General features: G+C 49.8%; 9 protein-coding genes across 9 annotated transcripts; 4 read left to right on the plus strand and 5 right to left on the minus strand.

Annotated features, from left to right (window-relative positions):
• Positions 1 to 225: 225 nt before the first annotated feature.
• alg10 (dolichyl-P-Glc:Glc(2)Man(9)GlcNAc(2)-PP-dolichol alpha-1,2- glucosyltransferase) lies at positions 226 to 2,178 on the minus strand (the record flags this gene model as incomplete). The annotated part of the gene is made up of 3 exons (XM_043303570.1): positions 226 to 1,178; positions 1,229 to 1,366; positions 1,422 to 2,178. 3 exons carry the CDS (start codon positions 2,176 to 2,178, stop codon positions 226 to 228), a joined length of 1,848 nt encoding a protein of 615 aa, XP_043159505.1.
• Positions 2,179 to 2,502: 324 nt separating this feature from the next.
• On the plus strand, positions 2,503 to 3,570 carry psf2 (DNA replication protein PSF2; the record flags this gene model as incomplete). The annotated part of the gene is made up of 3 exons (XM_043303571.1): positions 2,503 to 2,616; positions 2,810 to 3,402; positions 3,462 to 3,570. The coding sequence occupies 3 exons, from the start codon at positions 2,503 to 2,505 to the stop codon at positions 3,568 to 3,570; spliced, it is 816 nt and encodes a 271-aa protein (XP_043159506.1).
• A 357-nt stretch (positions 3,571 to 3,927) lies between these two features.
• Asppvi_007688 (CUE domain-containing protein) lies at positions 3,928 to 4,645 on the minus strand (the record flags this gene model as incomplete). Its single annotated transcript, XM_043303572.1, has 2 exons — positions 3,928 to 4,248; positions 4,364 to 4,645. 2 exons carry the CDS (start codon positions 4,643 to 4,645, stop codon positions 3,928 to 3,930), a joined length of 603 nt encoding a protein of 200 aa, XP_043159507.1.
• A 744-nt stretch (positions 4,646 to 5,389) lies between these two features.
• On the minus strand, positions 5,390 to 9,273 carry Asppvi_007689 (condensin subunit SMC2; the record flags this gene model as incomplete). Its single annotated transcript, XM_043303573.1, has 6 exons — positions 5,390 to 5,654; positions 5,712 to 6,385; positions 6,439 to 6,813; positions 6,866 to 9,023; positions 9,140 to 9,180; positions 9,247 to 9,273. 6 exons carry the CDS (start codon positions 9,271 to 9,273, stop codon positions 5,390 to 5,392), a joined length of 3,540 nt encoding a protein of 1,179 aa, XP_043159508.1.
• Positions 9,274 to 10,303: 1,030 nt separating this feature from the next.
• On the plus strand, positions 10,304 to 11,352 carry gtmA (gliotoxin thiomethyltransferase; the record flags this gene model as incomplete). The annotated part of the gene is made up of 4 exons (XM_043303574.1): positions 10,304 to 10,685; positions 10,757 to 10,795; positions 10,849 to 10,905; positions 10,967 to 11,352. 4 exons carry the CDS (start codon positions 10,304 to 10,306, stop codon positions 11,350 to 11,352), a joined length of 864 nt encoding a protein of 287 aa, XP_043159509.1.
• A 326-nt stretch (positions 11,353 to 11,678) lies between these two features.
• Positions 11,679 to 13,759, minus strand: Asppvi_007691 (NOT2/NOT3/NOT5 family protein; the record flags this gene model as incomplete). Its single annotated transcript, XM_043303575.1, has 7 exons — positions 11,679 to 11,774; positions 11,836 to 12,190; positions 12,254 to 12,519; positions 12,578 to 12,642; positions 12,697 to 13,214; positions 13,322 to 13,466; positions 13,537 to 13,759. The coding sequence occupies 7 exons, from the start codon at positions 13,757 to 13,759 to the stop codon at positions 11,679 to 11,681; spliced, it is 1,668 nt and encodes a 555-aa protein (XP_043159510.1).
• Positions 13,760 to 14,706: 947 nt separating this feature from the next.
• On the plus strand, positions 14,707 to 15,595 carry mrpl4 (mitochondrial 54S ribosomal protein uL29m; the record flags this gene model as incomplete). Its single annotated transcript, XM_043303576.1, has 3 exons — positions 14,707 to 15,073; positions 15,150 to 15,316; positions 15,476 to 15,595. The coding sequence occupies 3 exons, from the start codon at positions 14,707 to 14,709 to the stop codon at positions 15,593 to 15,595; spliced, it is 654 nt and encodes a 217-aa protein (XP_043159511.1).
• Positions 15,596 to 16,296: 701 nt separating this feature from the next.
• Positions 16,297 to 18,098, plus strand: Asppvi_007693 (secretory pathway gdp dissociation inhibitor; the record flags this gene model as incomplete). The annotated part of the gene is made up of 8 exons (XM_043303577.1): positions 16,297 to 16,342; positions 16,393 to 16,417; positions 16,481 to 16,540; positions 16,600 to 16,627; positions 16,690 to 17,035; positions 17,088 to 17,642; positions 17,698 to 17,955; positions 18,010 to 18,098. 8 exons carry the CDS (start codon positions 16,297 to 16,299, stop codon positions 18,096 to 18,098), a joined length of 1,407 nt encoding a protein of 468 aa, XP_043159512.1.
• A 430-nt stretch (positions 18,099 to 18,528) lies between these two features.
• Asppvi_007694 (PaaI family thioesterase) lies at positions 18,529 to 19,096 on the minus strand (the record flags this gene model as incomplete). Its single annotated transcript, XM_043303578.1, has 2 exons — positions 18,529 to 18,942; positions 19,001 to 19,096. 2 exons carry the CDS (start codon positions 19,094 to 19,096, stop codon positions 18,529 to 18,531), a joined length of 510 nt encoding a protein of 169 aa, XP_043159513.1.
• Between the last annotated feature and the right edge of the window lie 173 nt (positions 19,097 to 19,269).

Genomic DNA, 19,269 nt, shown 5'->3' on the forward strand with positions numbered 1-19,269 from the left:
GCTGAGGTTGACACTAATTGTCATATTGCCGCAATCGCAATCGCAGTCCCAGCCCAACACATGAACAGTTCAAAGCCATTCGCAAGGGACTTCGATTTCATAGAGGAAACTTTTGATATTTAGTCTATATTACAACACCATTATATATACAAGACCGTCTAATGATTACAGAAATGACCGGTACTAACACAATTAAGAATGATATAAAAAGAAAGCAGTAGAGATTCACCACATAAACCTCTGAATCTTCCCCGGCTCTTGTGGCCATTCAAAACCCTTGTACAAAAAGATATACCCGGTGGCAGCGTTGATGGCCAGGAACCAGTACGTCTCCATGAACAAGGAGAAATTAGTTGCCAAATCGGCGTGCAGAGCCTCCCGCTCATCACGAGGCCGTTGCTGCCGGTACACATGAGGCACGGGCTGTGGGGGTAAATGAAGCCGCCACATTACCCAGGGAATGATAAAATAGCGTGGCTCAACGAGCGGCGCGGTAACGAGCGATAGTGCCGTGGCTGCAAGCCAGACGAGCACAAAGCTCGCCCGTGGGGCGTCCTGCTGTTGCTTCTGACGCTGGACGAGGTGCTCCTGGATTCGGGCAAGAACCTCGGGAGAGAATTGTTCTTGGGTGGGCGGCGATGCCGTCACTTGGCTAACCTTTTTTGACTTGGACTTGGACTTGCGTTCGGCCTTCTCTTTCTTGTGCGCAGTCTCCTTCAACTGCCCTTTCTGAGCAGCAGCCAATTCGCCTGCTTTTGTGATTGGGACAAACTGAGGCTGGGGCTTGGCGGTGGAGAATCCAAATGCAGAAATGACAGCCCAGCCACAAAGAAAGTAGGCAGGAACAGCAGCATATTTGATAGCTGGATGCGAGCGGAGAATACGAAAGACGTAGAAGATATAATGACGGTTATCGGCAAGGGTGAACGGATGGATGATGGTGTTGAAATGAACGACAGTCAGCATGACGGAGAGGATGACCAAGGCTGTCAATATTTTGGGAAGCCCTTTTTGCTTTTTGGTAAATCCATAGTCAAAGAATGCCGGTATCACAGAGCTTGGAAGCACGAGATTGATGACTGGAAAAACCAGGATGGGCCAGGAGAAAAACATGAAATAAGGCCAGATATAGAGCATCTGCGAGAGATGTAGACCTGCTGTGTGAAACTCTTTGTGTCCTAGAACGTCATCAGTCACACATCCACAAACTCAGGCCTACAAGACTTACCCAGGACAACTCCATTGTTCCAGAGCACAAACCCACCAAAGGCTGCAAGGACGACGAGATAAGGAATGACTGAGACGATCACGGGGAAGAGGTTCTTCAGACCAACTGAAGCAAGCGAGATTGATGTTTTGATATAGTCTGGATTTCATCTCAATGAGTACGCGTTGTCCAGATGGCCAGGAAAAACACTCACCAAAGAAGGAAGCCTCTGACACAAGCGGGTCGTACAGTTCGTTGTTGAAACCGCTTTGGATTATTTCGATCGGGCTTGAGGCCTGGCTGGCTTTCGCTGACTGATGAAGTTTCCGGACCACCTGCAGCCCCCCAAGAAAGACGGTAACCCAGAAGATGTTTGTTTGCCGAAGAACAAGAGCCGCCAATCCGATCACAACAAAAACTGCCGATTTGAGCAGTGATCCGGACCCCGCGGTACGTTTGATATCCCAATTATAGGCTTCAATGACCACAAGGAGGGAGACGATATCCGTGTAATACAGCCCCGAGAAGAAGAACAGGGGTGGGAAAATGCAAATATTCAGCACTGTATGGCTCAACCAAGCTCCGGAAGGGCGCGTATTGCGCACCTTACGCAATGCATCCAAAAGAGTCTGCAGCCGCCAGGGAAGAAAGACCGCTGCAGCTGCGACATTGGTAGCGCGGAGAGCTTCAGCATTGAGCTCCGTCGGGGAGCCACGGAGTGCTAGCGCAGCAGCACAAAGGACGTAAGACCAGACGTAGAGTCCTGGCGGAGTCGTGATTTTAGGGTCCCAATGGAACCACTTATGATCCCAGTACGCCTGTGCCTGGGGGACATGGAAAACCTCGTCGAGGTACGGATCCGGAACAACAGTGTTCACCTTCGCCATCCATAGCGGTATCAGCAGGAGCACAAAAGGAACCGCATATCGAGCAGCTCGAGAAATGCCTGATACAGGCCGCACAGCACTCATGGCGTCTATATCTCATATGAGACTCGAGAATTAAGGTCACTAGTGTGAAGCGAATGAAGGAGAGAAGTGTGGTAATTAATCTCCGTGGATAGAGCTTAAAGCTATCCAAGCTCCAGTAAATAGTTCGAGTTGCAAACGGTTCAAACATCGTCGTTGACAATTTCCCAAAACGGACGATGAAAGAGCCAAAGCGCATACACCAGAGGATAATTACATTTCCTTAATTTCAAAAGAGACTCGATGCGATAATTCGCTTTCAGAGGGACCTTGCCCATCAATAGCCATCCGTCCAAATTCTCCCTGGATCACAAAACCTGAGGCTCAATGGCCTTTCCTCTTCCGCGGGGCATCACGCCCCCGGAGATTGCCTTTCTAGCGGAGATGGAGATGGTGACAGTTCTCCCTCGTCAACGCTTGGAGGGCCTCGAATTGTTAGGTGTAAGTCGCCGGACAGTCTGCTTTGCTGCTATGCGCCGTCGAAATGGCTATCTTCCCCTATATGTCGCGTGTGCGGGGAGATCCATGTCGGGGCATTGCGCGCCAGGGACTTGGTACAATACACAAACCAGAGAGCATAATCAACTCGGCAAGCATGGCTCGATTTATGAGTTAACAAACACACCTCAAACAGGGTCAAGTCGAACCGCTCCTACCTCCCCGCCGCGCCTCCCTCCCGCTGTGGCTAGCCCTACTCCTCAAACGCCAGCGCCGCGCGAACATCCTTCCCCCCGCATGGCTTCACCCTGAGCCCCTCTCCCTGATCCTCGAGATCGAAACGCAACATCACGAATACGAGAATGCTTTTTCCCCGCCTCCCCCGCTGCCCGGGCAGCCGAACCTCCGCGACCGCAACCGTGGACAGAGACCGATAGCCAAGGCGCGTCATACGCCGGATGGCCAGCGATACTTTCCTTCGCCGCCATTCTTACCGCAGAATATCGCGCAGGACAATGCACAAACTGGCGAGCCCCCGTCATTACCGTACCATTGGTTGGAGGTGGGCAATATGCTTCTCGACGCAGCGAGTGACGATCTGGTGGATCCGGACCAGATACGGCGGTTGCTGAAGGAGCTGCGGGAGGTGCGTATGGCGAAGATACGCTCTGGTGTGGACGTCTTGGATGCTGCTGCCACCGGCGGAGGTGGAGTGGCTCTCACGGGTGTTGGGGCGATGGAGATTGGTGAGTCGAGAGGATTCGTGACAGGGGTCGTAGATGGACTCAGGTATGGCGGTCACCCTGCTTGGTTCGGGGGAGAGAAGAAACAACTGACACCATGTCTAGGAAAATCGGTGCGTCGAAAGAGCAAGCACGGCGGGAGCAGATGGCGGAAGAGATGGCCAATGGGGGATATGATGCTACCCAGGACGATGAAGACGAGATGGAGTTCTAGAGCCCTTTTTCCAATTCGCTTTTTCCTTGCATTATGGAGTTATGGAAAGGACACACACGGCGCAAGCTATTGCGATTGAACGAGTTTCAACTGTATATATACCCTATATTTTCCAAGCAATTGCAAATATCCTGCCACCAAACACCATCAACATGCGACGCTCAGACTGCAAAGACACAGACATATTGTTCACAAGAAACTGCCTGGATTGAACCTATAGGTTCCAACTTGGCTAGAAGGACAAGTAGAAAGAAATGGTATAATGTCCCACACCGCATAAGAATGAGCAAAGAACAACGGAAGAGTATCCTTACAAATGCGAAATGAAGATCGTAAAATCTCTTTTCCCCATTCCCCTCAGGTCGACACATTGTCAGCCTGCCGCTGCTTCTGCTCCATCTTCCTCCGAGCTGCCAAAATCATATCGTCTCTCCGCTTCTGCAACAAGCGCTGTCGCTCCTCTTTGCTCTGCGACCATCCGCTGCTCGTCGATCTCTGCGATGATTGATCATTGGTAGCGTCGGCTCGACCACTGATTTTTGAGCTGAGGTTATATCGAGAAATCAGATCCTGGCCGTCGGGCTTTAGGGAAGCCCCGGATGTCGAGGAGGGCTGCGCAGCTGCTGCAGCGGCAGTAGTAGAGGGTAGAACGATCGCAGGCTGGAACGAGGGTGGTGGCTATACACACCATCTCATTAGTTTCAGTCGCTTCATAAGAATCGAAACGGGCCCGCACAGCGCATCATCTGCATTCCGCGGGCGATAGACAAATAGGGGAATCGCCGGTACGTACCATATCCAGTCCACGTCCACTGAGGATTCGCTCCGTAGTCGCTGCAACATTCCCGCTATTGCGCTGCAAGTCCCACATGATCTCGCGAGTGCTGAGCTGAGGAAACATCTGAGCTATTTGTTCCACCTGGGCTGGGTCGACGATATTCCCGCGACCACGGGTCCGGGGGCCGCCTGCATCGGGACTACCGTCGCGTTTAAGGAACCATCTGATAACGAAGAAAGAGACGACTGCTAGAGTGAGCAGCGACGGGATATTGAGCGATGGTTCTTCCTCGGGCATTGTTGTCGGCTGAATGACTGATCAGGGCGACCTGGCGTTAAGACCAGAGTTTACGTATTGCGCGTGACACGTGGCTAGGTAATGCAAGAGATAATATTAAGTGAAAGTAATAAATTAGCCCACCCAAGGAATTGTCAGGTTTGACGTTAGGAAGACGATTAAAACGAACAGATGCCAGGAAATGACTAAAGTCCGGAGATAGTGATGCTCACCCGCAAGGTGGCGGTGGACAGATGACGGAACTCGGAGACATCTGATAGTGGTTATTCCGGCAAGCGGAACAGACGGCTTAATTGGCCCGTAAGCAACACAAAATTGGGGACGTTGTAGTTCTATATTGGGCACTTGTCAAGAATGAGGTATTTGGATAATGGAAGTGGTCACTGGCATGGAAACTGAACAAGAAATACATGTGCCAGACTCAGTATTCATTACGGCTGCCAGGATATTCCAAAGTCATCCTCGTCATCCTCACGGGACGACTGATGCTCATCATTTAGCTATTCCTTTGAGGAATTGAGAAATAGTCATCATTATGCATTCATCATCACCAGGAACCAAAGCAGACTCATCCAAGAACCATGTATATCACCCTAGAAACACCACCTCCGAGATCCAGTATGGCCGATCACGGACGATATCCGAACCAGTAAGCCCAAGCACAACTCGAAAACCATATCCCTGAACAACACAAAATCAAGCATTTGAATATAGACAGGAGAAAACAAACGGCAGAAACCCTCATTATTTCATATCGGCCGGTGTCAGTGCTTGGACCACACTGGTCCCCTCGCTGAACCTCGTCCGGAAGATACGGTTGGCATTCTGGAACATGCCGTCCTTCAGAGAGACAACAATGAACTGAGAGCCCTTGAAACGGGTCTTGATCAACCGACCAATGTTCTGCGTGTGAGACAGATCCAGCGCGGCGTCAACTTCGTCCAGAATGTACATTGGCGCAGGCTTGAATTGCAGGAGTGCCATGATCAGTGAAAGGGCAATGAGCGATCTACAAGTGTTCGACATGTCAGCTTCGGCGAATACACATCACAGATGTCAAACTCACCGTTGACCGCCAGACAGTTCCGTCAGACTCTGCTTCCACACCTTGCCTAGAGACACCTTGACCTCAAGACCATCGGTGATATCCTTGCCCTCAGGAGGGTCCAATTTAGCAAAACTGCCGGGCAGTAGCTCTGCAAAGATTTGACCAAAGTCACTGTTGACTTTGGTCCAGGTCTTGTGGAGAGCTTCCTTCTTGTATTCGTTCAAGTTGATGATGGTTTCCTCGATCTTGCGCTTATCTCTGATCACAGTCTTCATCATATTCTTCAGAGCGGCCTCCTTCTTCTCCACGCTATCAATCATGTTCATGACCTTGGGATTGATCTTCTTCTTCATGCCTTGAAATCGCTCGGTGACATTTCGCAAGGTAGCCTTGCATTCCGCGATGTTCTGGCTCTTAAAATCGTAAGGGGTGTTGGGGCGGCCGAAGTTGTCCTTCTCATCTGCGATCCATTCATGCTCTTCCTCCATGTGCGCAACCGTTTGGGCAGCTGCCTGCTGATCTTTCTGGAGCTTCTCAAGCTGATGACCAAGCTTCTGCATTTCAAGACCCTCTTCGGTGATCCGGGAGTTCTTCGAATTGATTGCCTCCTCGAGTTCACGCAATTCCTCGTCGAAGCCGGTCAGTTTGGCTCTCTCGTCCTCAAGCTGCGCTTGGGCGATGTCATGAGCGTCCTAAGGAACGGCATTAGCTTAACGCAGACGACACATGAGTATTCTCTTCAAACCTTGACTCGGGCCTGTTCGCGCTTCATGGACTGGATCTCTTCCATCTGAGCTTTCAGCGTATTCTCAGCTTCGGCATACTGCTCCTCTGCCGCTGACAAATCGCTGCCAACTTGTTCAGATTCAAGCCTCGAGTTTTGGAGCTCTTTCTGTAGGGCCTTGACTGAATTCGAGTTCTTGGCAAGCTTCTTCTTGAGAGAATCCAGCGTAGTTTGCAATTCTGCCAGCTTGCTATCCTTGTTGTTGTTGAACTCACTCATGTCTTTTTCGATTCGTTTGATGTCCTTCATCGCCTCGGCCTGACGAGCTTTTGCGTCAGAAATGTCCTTTTTCAGCTGCTCGATGTTTGCTTTCATTTCCTCGACAGCATGAATAATCTGCTCCAAAGTCAGGATAGGCCTAAAGTCAAATCCCAGTTGGACAACTTACCGATGAGGACGAGTTATTGCTGATTTGTTCCTCTGTCAGCTTGATTTCGTGGCTCTTGAGGTCCAACTCCTGTTTGATAGCGCGGACAGTATCGAGCTTCTTTTTTTCCTTTCTCATGGTGTCTTCTAAGGCTGCGAGACGCCGTTCCTTGCTTCTCATTTCCCGTGTAATCTCATTTAGCTTCTGCAGGGTGACAAGAACACCACTTGAGTTGGGTGAGCTACCACCAGACAGCGTTCCGGATGGGTCATAGACGTCTCCCTCGAGCGTGACACTCTTGATTCGCACAGCCGGGTCGAACGTCACTCTCTTGGCGGTATCGGCGTCCTGGCATATCAAGGTATTGCCAAAGACATAGTTCATCGCCGCGGTGACTTCCTCATCGTAACCGATTAAAGACAGAGCGAGGTCCACTTTACCCGGCGCGATATTCTGCGCTGCCCCGATCTTTTCTGCCGAAGCTCTGAAAGAGGAGATCTTGTTGAGAGGAATGATAGTCACACGCTTGCGCAGTTTGCCATTCTGAAGAAGCTGTGTACCAGTCTCCGCAGTGTCGACAACGACGTTGTAAAGACGGCCTCCGGCACAAATTTCCAGGGCAGTGGCGGCCTGAATTTTGTCCTTGTCCAAGGTAAAGAGCTGAGCAACCAAGCCCTTGACCTTGGATCGATCAAAATTCGGGTGGGGGTCTGTGTAAGTAAAGTCGACATTTGCCACTTTTCTCTTGAGCCCGTCGGCTCTCTCGCGCAAATCTCGAATGTCTTTTTGCAGTTCCGACTGCTCTTGGTAGATCTGCTCTTCTTTTCCAGGCTCAAAGCMGAGTCTTGTGAGCTCTGCTTCCAGCTTCTTCGCTTGAGCTCTCAAGCCTTCCAGTTCGTCGAGGAGTCCCGAATTTTGTTGTTTTGCCTTTTTGGCTCGAGGCTCCTCCTCTTTGATTCTCTTTTCCAAGTGAGCGATCTTAAGCTTGGCCTGCTCTTGTTCGGTTGCCGCTGCACTGGCGCGATTACGGGCATCCTGTAGCTGCCCTTGATACCCACTTTCTTGACCTTCCTTGGATGCAACGCCGGTCTGTAGTGTCTGAAGCAGTTCCTCCTTCTGTTCGACTTCGGCTGTCTGGGCGTCGAGTTCAGATTTTGCGGCATCATATTGAGCCTGTAGTTTGTCGTAGACCTCCCTCTTTTCCTTGAGAACTTTCTCGAGGTCCTTGACGGTCTTTCTAACTGTTTCTCGCTTCTCTTGCTCTTCTGAGACGCTGGCGTTCTTAAGGTCCAATTGCGTGGTCAGTCGGACCAGTTCGTGCGAATGCGACTTGACCTCGTTCTCTAGAGCCTGGAATTTGCCTCCCTTTCGCAATTCCTTGTCCCGAGCAGCTCTGACCCGTTTCATATCCTCTTCCAAGTGAGAGATCTCGTTCTTGAGCTTAACGGCGTTCTCCTCGAGCGCTTGCATCTTGCGTCCTTTGTTCTCGCATTCCTCGCCCGTCACTCGCAACCGCTCCCCGCTTCGAAGGTAGTCGTGAGCAACCACCAGCCGGGTCAACCGCTCCAGGTCGTTCTGTGTTTGCTGAAAATCAAGAAATGCTCGCTTTTCAGCTCTAAGTTTCTCCAACTTAGGCTCAATCTCCTCCTTCAATAAGCCTTCGATTTCCCGCAATTTTAACTCCTTCTTGGACATTGTTTTGACCGCCTTCTCCCGTCGATCTTCGAACATACGCGTACCAGCCGCTTCCTCAATCATTGACAAAATTTCCACAGGTTTCATATTCAAGACCTTCGTGATCCGACCCTGCATGATCAGGAAGTTTGGGTTGTTGATGTTCAGTTGGACACTCTGGAAGAGGTTCTGTACTGTCTGCTGTTGAGCGCGATGGCCGTTGATCAGGTATTTACTGGTGCCTCCGAGGACGATCTGGCGAGTAACAGAAATGGTCGCATACTCTTCGAATCCGATGGGCGATTTGGCAGTATCCCGGTTATCGAAGACAATAGTCACACTAGCCTTGGTGACACCAGCCTGGCCTCGCTTGTAAATGAGATCCTGAAGATTTTGCGCACGAACGGTTGACATATTCGTAATTCCCAAAACGAAACAGATAGCATCCAGGATATTCGATTTACCACTGCCGTTCAGCCCAGTGATGGAGTTGAATGATTCGTCCCTGCGCATAATGGTCAGCTTCCCTTCCAGCGGTTGTGGCACAAAATGATAAATATTCAAAAAAGGCCGTAGGCGACAGCCTGCAATCTATAGAGCCGCCACAAAAGAAGCGCATACCATCCTGAGATAACTGTACGCACAGCGTACGATTTGAAGCCCTATCAGCAACAAAGTCAGCCATAAACGACTCAATTGATTCATCGACCTTGACAGTAAATACTCACATCAATGACAATCTCTGTGACCCTCATGGTTGCGGCTTCGATCCAGCTCCAAGAAACTAGATCCTAAGCGCATGGGATGGTGATAGTGAAGGACAGTTTACGACCAAGCGGTTGTTGATCTGAGCAAACGTTTGACGACTCCCGACTGTTTTCGCGCGGGCGGTGTTTGGCCGACCGTAGCCATGTTTATGGTTTGCTAATATAGGGATAGCGTGGATTATTTTGATGATGTAAGCCTTGGAGGGGTCGGTTGTCACATGATCAGGCTGGTAGTACCAGCTCACATTGTTGTTCCCAATTAGTGCTCACAAATGATCAGGAGGTGTACAAGTCAAATTGATCGAAAAGATGTTGCTGACTGTTTCTCGTTCAGCGTCTTACGCCAGCGTCTTAGGTGTGATAGTTCTACAGTTCTAGTCTTAATCATCCACTCGTGATCAGCTCTAAGGGCACTCTATGGTTCCATCTGTACGGAGTACGGAGTATATCTTCCTACACCGTTTTGAACTATATGTCGTCACACCCGAAGTCAGCCCTTCATCATTAAATGCTATTACTGCTATGTACTCCTAGTAAGATAGCAACTATTTGATCCATTTCTCAGAGACCAAAGCGGGTTTCAAAATATCTCCTAGAGGAAGGAAATGGCGGTTTATTTTCATTTTTCCATGTCTCCTGACTAGCGATCCCAGCATGCTTTTACCAAAGGTTCTTTCCAACGTAGTAGGTGAGAACAACCCTACATACAGCACCAATGCAACTCCAATGATAAATAGATTCTCTTACTGGTTAGCCTTAGGAGTCAGGTTACCGGTTATGCGCACGAATGCCCTGTTCCCATCTCCCGGGGTTCTCGCGGAGAGATTTCGGACACTTTCAAACCCTCAAACCCTCATGTTTGTCCTTGGCATCTACTGATGAGCAGATTATATGATCATGAAGGGGTATAAAGTCTCCAGAATGTCTGAAGGAAAATGTCTCTTCTCGTCAGAACAGCTGCTGTTATCTTTGAAACTCTTTGTCGTATCTCTTATACTCGCTCTTCAACTTCGCCAAGATGTCCAAGATTGACTATCTCCAGAATATGTTCCAGGCCAAGGAGTTTACTGACCGGTACAAGTACACCGAAAAGCTCACTGGGCTATATGCTGAGACCTTGGTTGAGTACTCTGGCGTGGCTAATCCCAGCCAGAAGCCGCTGGTTGTCCTGGATAATGCCTGTGGGATTGGAGCTGTCTCCAGCGTACTCAACCGCACACTTAACGATGAAGCAAAGAGAACGTGGAAATTGACCTGCGGTGATCTGTCAGAAGGCATGTTGGAATACACCAAGAAGAGGCTTGAAGATGAAGGATGGGTCAATGCTGAAGCGAAGATCGTGAATGCGCTAGACACTGGGCTGCCAGATGCGCATTATACGCATGTTTTTGTCTCTTTTGGTATGCTTTCACAACTAACCGTTCAGATTCAGAGTTATGAGCGGAAGCTGACAGTCACGTTCTTCAACTAGGCTTCCAGAGCTTTCCAGACGCCAACGCCGCCTTGAAAGGTAATTGACCTCCCGCCTGACATAAAGAGAACCTGTCTAATAAATGATACTAGAGTGTTTCAGGATCCTCGCGTCCGGAGGTATACTCGCAGCCTCAACATGGCAGAGATGTGTGTGACATCGAGTACATCGCCCTCGAAAGCAAACACTGACTATAAGTGCACCGAACAGTCACCTGGATACCAATCATGAAAGCGGCCATTGAGACCATGCCCGGAAATGTCCCATTCCCAACACAGGAAGAGTTCCTAGCGCTTCACAGTACCGGTTGGGACTCGGAATCCTACATCCAGTCTGAATTGGAGAAGGTAGGATTTAGGGACGTCAAAGTCACCGCTCTGCCGAAAGAGACGTCTATGCCTATCAGTGAATTCCTCGAAGTCTGCATGATGATAATGCCTTATCTGCTTCCAAAGTTCTGGACTGAGGAACAGCGAGAGTTGCACGAGAAGGATGTTCCAATGGTGCTGCGGCGATATCTGCAAGACAACTATGGGGCGAGTGGACAGGTTCCTCTGGAGGCGGTGGCTCTCATCACAAGGGCCCTCAAACCTTAGTACAGAAGATCCAAAATGACTAGAGATCCACATCTATGTGGTATCGGGTCTGGCATCTGCGATTAAGTGGCTATAATAAGGAGCAAGACCGGGATTTTTAAGGTTGAAGGCATCACTTCATAGTTTCAATGTCTACGCTGACAAAATTACCATGAAAAGAGATCAATGTCAGATATGCCAAGTTCCCATAGAAGCCACAAAAGGCCGGAAAACACCTGACTGTCGGGAGTAGAACACCGGCTACAACACCTGAACCGCATCAGAGAAATTTGGTAGTCAACCCAACGCCGTTGCTTATACAACATAAACTGTGCTTCCACCGGAAATCATGAGGCTTGATGAGGAAATCCAAGAGGGCGCGCAGGACCCCTGTTGTGATCCAGCCTGTTGTCCAGGTCCTCGTAGCGAAGAATAAACTCACGCTGTTGATATCATGTGGTTAGCAATCCAGGATGGATTCGAAACCGGGCCAAGAATACATACCCGAATCTTCTTCCAGGTAGTGGGATCCCAAATCAGATAAACGCCACGTTCGCTGACGCGAGGTTCGACATCCACAGGACCGGGATACGTCTCGTCACGTGTAAGCCAGCATCTTTCAATCTTATGATATCTCCACTTGCGGCCCATCAGCTCTTCTGCAGCTAGCTCTTGCATAATGTCGCGAGGCATGCTGTAGAATATGTAAAACAATGTCTCATCGCTGAAGCTGGGTATACGGGTCTGTAGAGGCTGGATATTTGCGACACTGTAACATGCGGGCAAGGAGAAGTTTTGTTCCATAGGAACGGCCGACATGGATGCGACGAAAGGGGACGCAAAAGAGGTGTGAAGGGGCCTTCGAACCACAGATGTTAGTAAAGCAAAGGAAAATATCTGTGCCATAACAGCAACAACGTACTCAGGCTGATTCAAATCCAAACCGAGAGTCATCAGATCTTGACCCACTGCAAGGCTCGCGACGTCGGGGCTGTCACTGTGGATCATCCGGAGCAAGCCTGCGAGTCCGAACCTGTCGAGCTCGCTCATCTGAGCAAGCGGTGGCTGCTCAGTGCTTTGCGCAGCTGCAGCGACGTCTGGTGCTTCGCCAGCAGCAGCCTGCGGTTGCTGCGCCTGCTGTTGCTCTGTGAAATTACGCTGATTGGCCATCGTAGGAACGTTCAAGTCCTGCATACCGAATTTAGCAAGGGAATGTGAATGGGCACGAGTTTCAGACACTCCTAACCTCTTTTTCCGGTCCAGGAACTCCATTTGCTCCTTGGTTAACTGGTGAGCGTGAGGTTCCGATGGCTGAGAAAGCGATCAGCACCCTGTTCGCCGTCGGGAAAAATTTAATAAACATACCTGCCGACCCCGCATTTGTAGGCGACATCATTCTCGAAGTATCCTGTCCATTGATCGACCCTCCAATCATGTTGCGATTTTGAGCAGACTGGTTCTGGTTTGCGCCAGTGAAAGGCATCGAGCCGCCGAAATTACCGAGTCCAGCACTTTGCATCAAAGATTCTCTGCGATCTTGGCCGAGATCCGCAGCAACATTACGTCCGAGAGGGGGGAACTCGTCAATGTTGCCTGTCTGTGGCTGTCCAGAACCTCCTAATTGACCGCTAATACCCTGTCCACCATTTCGAAAGTCGTCTAAACGGTTTGCGAATTGAGCACCAGAGGGAAATACATCTTCGTGGGATGGCTGTGATTGTTGTTGCGGATGATGCGACTGTGTCTGAGGGGCGCGCGAAGGTGCTTGGGATGTCGGGTGCTGCTGCCTCTGCGGAGTCTGCTGCAAGGCACGCTGACCCCACACTAGCCCTGGGTTTGGAGTCTGAGATTGCTGAGGCGCTCCTGATAGCGAAGGGAAGTCTCTGCGAGGACAAAGGTTAGTGGTAGGAATCAAACGGGAAAAAGAGTTTGGCTGGCAATTTGACAAACACTGAAGCCTCTCTCGAAGAGGTAAAAGTGTCAGACATACGATAGATCAAGAGGTGTGGCAGGCTGCGATCCCCCACTAAGACTTTGTGCAAATGTCCCCATAGCTCCAACGTTGCGCTGCTGATTTCCTTGTATTCCTGGTGTCCCGCTAACAGGTAAGTTGAAATTCCAGTTGGCGCCGCTCCCTGCCAACACTCCTGATCAGCAATGATTCATGCCATACAGCTTCGGGATGTAGCAATAATGGATCCGCACCGAGTTTTCCGTTAGGCAAGCGCGCCGAGGCCAGTGTCGCGTTTCGAGCCTGTGCTTGTTGCTGTGCGGGGAAGCCAGACATGCCTCTCAAAGGCTGTGGGCCGGGTCCTGAAGAGCAGTAATGGTTGATTAGCGCAAACGTAACAAAACAGTGGAACGAGAGCAACGGCGCGATCTCTAGTAGACAGGCCCAGAGGGCTAGCCAGATGGCTCGTCCGTCCATGGCGCTCAAAGTTCTTGAATATGATCAAGGGAACGTAGTGTGGGAAGACGACAATTGGATCATGAAAAATCACTGAGGAAATTCTCCTCTTCACCAAGCACCGTGGGCCTACATCTCTGACGCCGAGAAACTGATACATGAAAGAGATTCATCGCACAAAGTGACCAGTCGGTGTTCCTATAGCGGAGCAAGGCCACAAACTGCAGAAACTCCAGAGAGAAAGAATTGAACGCATACGTACCTGGCCTGTTCATAATAGTGTCTGACCCTCAAGGAGCAATCTGTGTAGTGAAAGGTGTGTAAGGCGAAAAGGAGCAAGGGATCATGAAAGTTTAGAGAGAGTAGTTAAACAACAGTGTTGCTTCACTTCAGTCCTCATGCGGCGACTACTTCTCTGTTACTGGAAGGTGGAGTGGCTATAAACGCGCGCTTCTTGTGAAGGGAACGCACGGACCATTGGGATTAACCGCCTAATTATCTTCGGTTTAGAGAGGGTTTTCTGCAGATTTTGATAACCAAAATAGGCAGTGTATACACTCATCAGTTTACTAAATTTTTATATGACAGCAAAGAGAGTGATATGTTGACTATCCTATGAGAAGACACCCGGTCTCTTCTTTCTTGCTGGAAGCAATGGCAGATATACGAGAAATGGTTGGTGCTCCGTGGCCATCGCCATCAACTCTAATCGACATCACCTACAACTTCAAGACGGCTACCCCAAGATGAAATTCATGCTAGATACAATAGTAAACAAGGTTCATTCCCTGTATGCTTAAGGCACTAGATACTGTTGTACAGAGTGTAGCACATATTCCAACGGGATGGCGGCTAATACCACGTGACCCTTTCGCGGAGATCCACTCCTGCCTTTGAATTTCACGCCGCAAAAAGCTCGTCTTACAGGTCTCGCCTCAAGGAGTGACTGCCTGCCAACTTCGGTCAATATGCATCGCCAGTCGGTCGCACGGCTTACTCGCCAGTGTCAGGGTCTTCCGCTGGTCGAATTGCCCCCTCCGTACCTCGCACCGTCTCTCCATTTTTCCTTGATCCGGTCCCCGGTCCAGTGCTCGTCCTTTTCCTCGACCGCCGTCGTCGCTGGCCGTGGGCGTGACTTGAACAAGACCCGCGGTGTCTCAGCTATTCACCGTACAGGCCCCAGATTCAAGTTGGGCGTGTCAAAGTACCCATTGCCGAAGCCTGTCTCCCCCGCAGCAATCGAGAAGCGTGAGGCGACCCCGGATCACGGACTCTGGGGGTTCTTCCCCAGAGATAGGTCGGCACTGAGCACACCGGAATATGATATTGCTCACGGTGCGTATTCACCTACCTGGTTTTCACCTTTATTTCTCGTCGACATAGATTTTGCTAATTTTGGTTCATCAAATAGGCCGTTCCTGGTCCATCCAAGAACTTCGGGAGAAGTCGTGGGAAGACCTTCACTGCCTCTGGTGGGTCTGTGTCAAGGAGCGTAATCGCATAGCTACTTCCAATCTCGAGAGACAGCGTTTGAAGGCGGGTTACGGAGAATGGGAAGCCAGTGAAAGAGACAGAACCGTGAGTTTCTTATACCTTTCCCAGTCCAGGCATTCATATTTTTAACTCCCCGCCAATTTGATCTAATGGATACTCAATGACCTGAGTCTGTATCCATCGGTACTGATGCACTAGTTGTTATTCTTCGGAGGTCTCACTAATCTCTCTCCCTGATGATAGATCCGCATTACACAAAATGGCATCAAGCACGTTCTGCGCGAGAGGTGGTACGCTTGGGAAGATGCGAAACGACTTTACAAGAACGGATATCGCCCACAAGACGAGGATAATCAGGAGTAGGTATTGACAACTGGCAGCTGCTCATGCAATGACTTCATGTTGTATGGGGACATGGTTTGCACATGAGGGATATCTCACATGTACTATATTGTAGAGTTGTACTGTTTTCTTTAAATCGGTATTTGTTCATCCCTTGGATTGCGAAAGGGTCGTCGTATATTTAGTCAAGCCATCAATTAGTAGACATCCAAGCACATATTTGTACTCGGCATCTGCTTAAATGTACGTTTGCGTTAGCACGGTGCCAATTTCCGTAGCGCTAATAGTTTAGGTTCCCGGGCGTCTGTAGGTTATTTCAAGCTGTTATGGCCGGAGATTGGGGCGCCATTGAAAAGGGGCAAAGTCAGGACTCAGGAGGTCAGTATTTTATGTGATTTGATTAATTATCAATTAGTTTTCAATCATCGTGGGTCTCATATGCCCATTTAATATGAAGACAGCGAGCGGCGTACTTATCCTCACCCCCTTGTGGGCCCAATCCCATCTGCTGGTCCTTTGGTTGATGATCCGCGGGGGGCTTCCAGCAGACTAGCTCTTCGACCACCACGACTAAACTATCTGCTAACTACAAACTCACCGCAACATTCAGTGTCTCCGTATCCTTCCTCTCTCCAAATTTATCTTCTCTCAATCTCACGCGACTTCCATTCCTCCTTGCTTATTTTATTGCTAGTGTTTTGCACCCGTTCTGACCATTCATCATGGAAGAGATTGCCCCCGAGTATGATGTTGTAGTGCTCGGCACTGGTATGTATTACCCCGCCGTTTGACAGCTGTAGTGCTAAAGCCCCTCGCAGGGTTGACGGAGTGTGTGCTTTCTGGGTAGGGACATTGATAAGATTTATCTTCTCGGCCTGAAGGATAGAGAACTGATATTGCGTGCAGTGTTCTCAGTGTCAAGGGCAACAAGGTGCTCCACATTGATCGCAACGATCACTACGGAGGGTAAGAACTGGGGTAGCTACCCGATCAACCACGTCCCATCCTACTGACACGATATTTAGAGAAGCTGCTTCCGTGAACATTGAAACTGTAAGTCTGTCGTTCAGTCAGTCTATTTTGACATCTGCTGATGCCTTGTCTGTTTTGTACAGCTATTTAAGAAATACGGCAACGTCCGCCCCGGCGATGAACCCTGGAAGAAGTATGGACGAGTCAACGATTGGAATATTGATCTGGTCCCAAAGCTGCTGATGGCAAACGGTGAACTCACAAATATTTTGGTTTCCACGGATGTGACGAGATACCTTGAATTCAAGCAGATTGCTGGCAGCTATGTCCAGCAAGGAAAGGGCCCAAAGGCTACTGTGGCCAAGGTGCCGTCGGATGCTGGTGAAGCTCTACGTTCATCTCTCATGGGCATGTTTGAGAAGAGAAGAGCTAAGAAGTTCCTGGAGTGGGTCGGTGAATTCAAGGAGGACGACCCCTCTACTCACCAGGGTTTGTCTCTACAATGTAGCATCTATTTCAATTGCTAATATGCAGGGCTCAGGTCTGAACGTCGCTCAGTGCACAATGAAGGAGGTTTATGACAAGTTCGGACTCGAGGACAACACCCGCGACTTTGTCGGTCACTCCATGGCGCTTTTCCCATCTGACGAGTATATCACAACATCTGGGATGGCCGTCGAGACCATCCATCGTATCCGACTGTACGTCAACTCCATGGCCCGGTACGGAAAGTCCCCGTACATCTACCCTCTTTATGGTCTGGGTGAGCTCCCTCAGGGATTTGCTCGTCTGTCTGCCATTTACGGTKGCACCTACATGCTCAACACCAGCGTCGACGAGGTTCTATACGACGAGAATGGCAAGGTCTCTGGAATCAAGGCAACCATGAAGGATCGTGAGGATAATAGTGAGGCCATGAAGTTCACCACCAAGACAAAGAAGATCATCGCGGACCCATCTTACTTCCCTGGCAAGGTTCGGGTCACTGGGTATCTCCTGAAGGCCATCTGCATCCTGAAGCACCCCATTGAAAAGACCGATGGCAGCGACTCGCTGCAGCTGATCATCCCTCAGTCTCAGGTTGGAAGGAAGCACGGTGAGTGGACCTGGTTGGACTCTGCTGGATTCAAGGCTTTACTGACCAGAACTAGACATCTACATTGCCATGGTGTCATCCGCCCACAATGTCTGCCCCAAGGGCTACTACATCGCCATTGTCTCTACTATTGCTGAGACTGATGCAAACCACCACCTGGAACTGGAACCCGGATTCGAGCGTCTGGGCCAGATAGAAGAGAAGTTCTTTGGTCCTCCCATTCCTCTCTATGAGCCTTTGGAGAGTGGCGAGAAGGACAACATCTTCATTTCTAAGAGCTACGATGCTACCTCCCACTTTGAGACAACAACAGGTATGACATCAGTGAAGATTTCCGCCGTGTCACAGTTGCTAATGGTCAAAACAGACGACGTGCGGGACCTCTACAAGCGGGCCACAGGTGAAGAGCTGGTTGTTGAGGGTCTTCGGGAGGACCAGAGACTTGCGGAGGATTAGACGTGAGGGTGCTTTAGCCCAGCATGAAGCTTCAATAATATAGTGTCGTGTTTGGATATTGTTGAATTGGGCCGTAATATCTTTTGGATTCCTGTTCGTCATTGCCATCCACCATGAACCATTAGCATTCGGGAATGCTCACACTCGCATTGCTTCTGGATATCTTGACAGGCTGTGGTAGTGCACACCTGGACCCCTGGCATATGTTGAAATTCAGCACGGTCTTGCGGGCCAAATTCTTGGTCATAATTGCTGTGAATAGGCTGGAAATGAATTGGTTATAATACTTTAGTCTGGCAGTAAGGGAATTGATTCTCGTCAGAGCCAAGTTTCATGACCCCAATCTATCTCTAGCACCCAGGAATTTCGATGATAGTACATAATACTAACAAGGTATCTATATATGTCCGGGACAAATGGAGAACGCACATCATATCTTCCTGCTCGATTCCGGGTCCGTATTCGCCTTCTCATGCTCCCCCAGCACACAGAGATCGCCATTATCGGCCCTTGAGATCTCCGCACGCAAAAGCGCCAACCGGCGCCCCGTATGAATAACTTGACATACCAGTCGTATCTCCGTGTTCGCCGGCACGGGGCGCAGATAAGTGACCTTGAGATTGCGACTGACGCCACCGAGGGAGAAGAAACCTGGTTTCGAGATGCCCAGGAGGATAGCGGTGGAGAGGACATCGATGATCGTGGCGGCGCACCCGCCGTGCAGATTACCCAGGAAATTGCACAGTTTAGGGGCTACGGTGAGAAGGTATGAGACTTGTGCTGGGGGGCCACGGGTAGCGGATTCGAAGCGGAGATTGCAGGCGCGGGGATCAAAGTCCCAATGCTGGACGTTTGGTTAGACTTCGATCTGGGGTTATTGAGAGGTGAAGGTCATGCTATACCTCCTGATCATGTTGGCCCATCCGTGCGGAGTACTCATAGACGAGCTCCTCGAATTGATCCAGGCTTCTGGATGGTGGTTTAATCGATGAGGACATGATTCCAAGTCTAACGGTGAAATTAGAGTGAGAAACGAGACGATGCCGGGAGATTGTGCTGATTCCTTTTATTCTTAAAGAGACTCTTCTCTGGCTACGATGACAGCTTAGATATCCAATACGAGGGGGATGGATATAACCGAGGTTGGCGGTTGTAGTCAGTCGGTCTTGAA

The sequence above is a fragment of the Aspergillus pseudoviridinutans genome (genome assembly GCF_018340605.1).
Source record: "Aspergillus pseudoviridinutans IFM 55266 DNA, scaffold_5, whole genome shotgun sequence".
Lineage (NCBI taxonomy): Eukaryota > Fungi > Ascomycota > Eurotiomycetes > Eurotiales > Aspergillaceae > Aspergillus > Aspergillus pseudoviridinutans.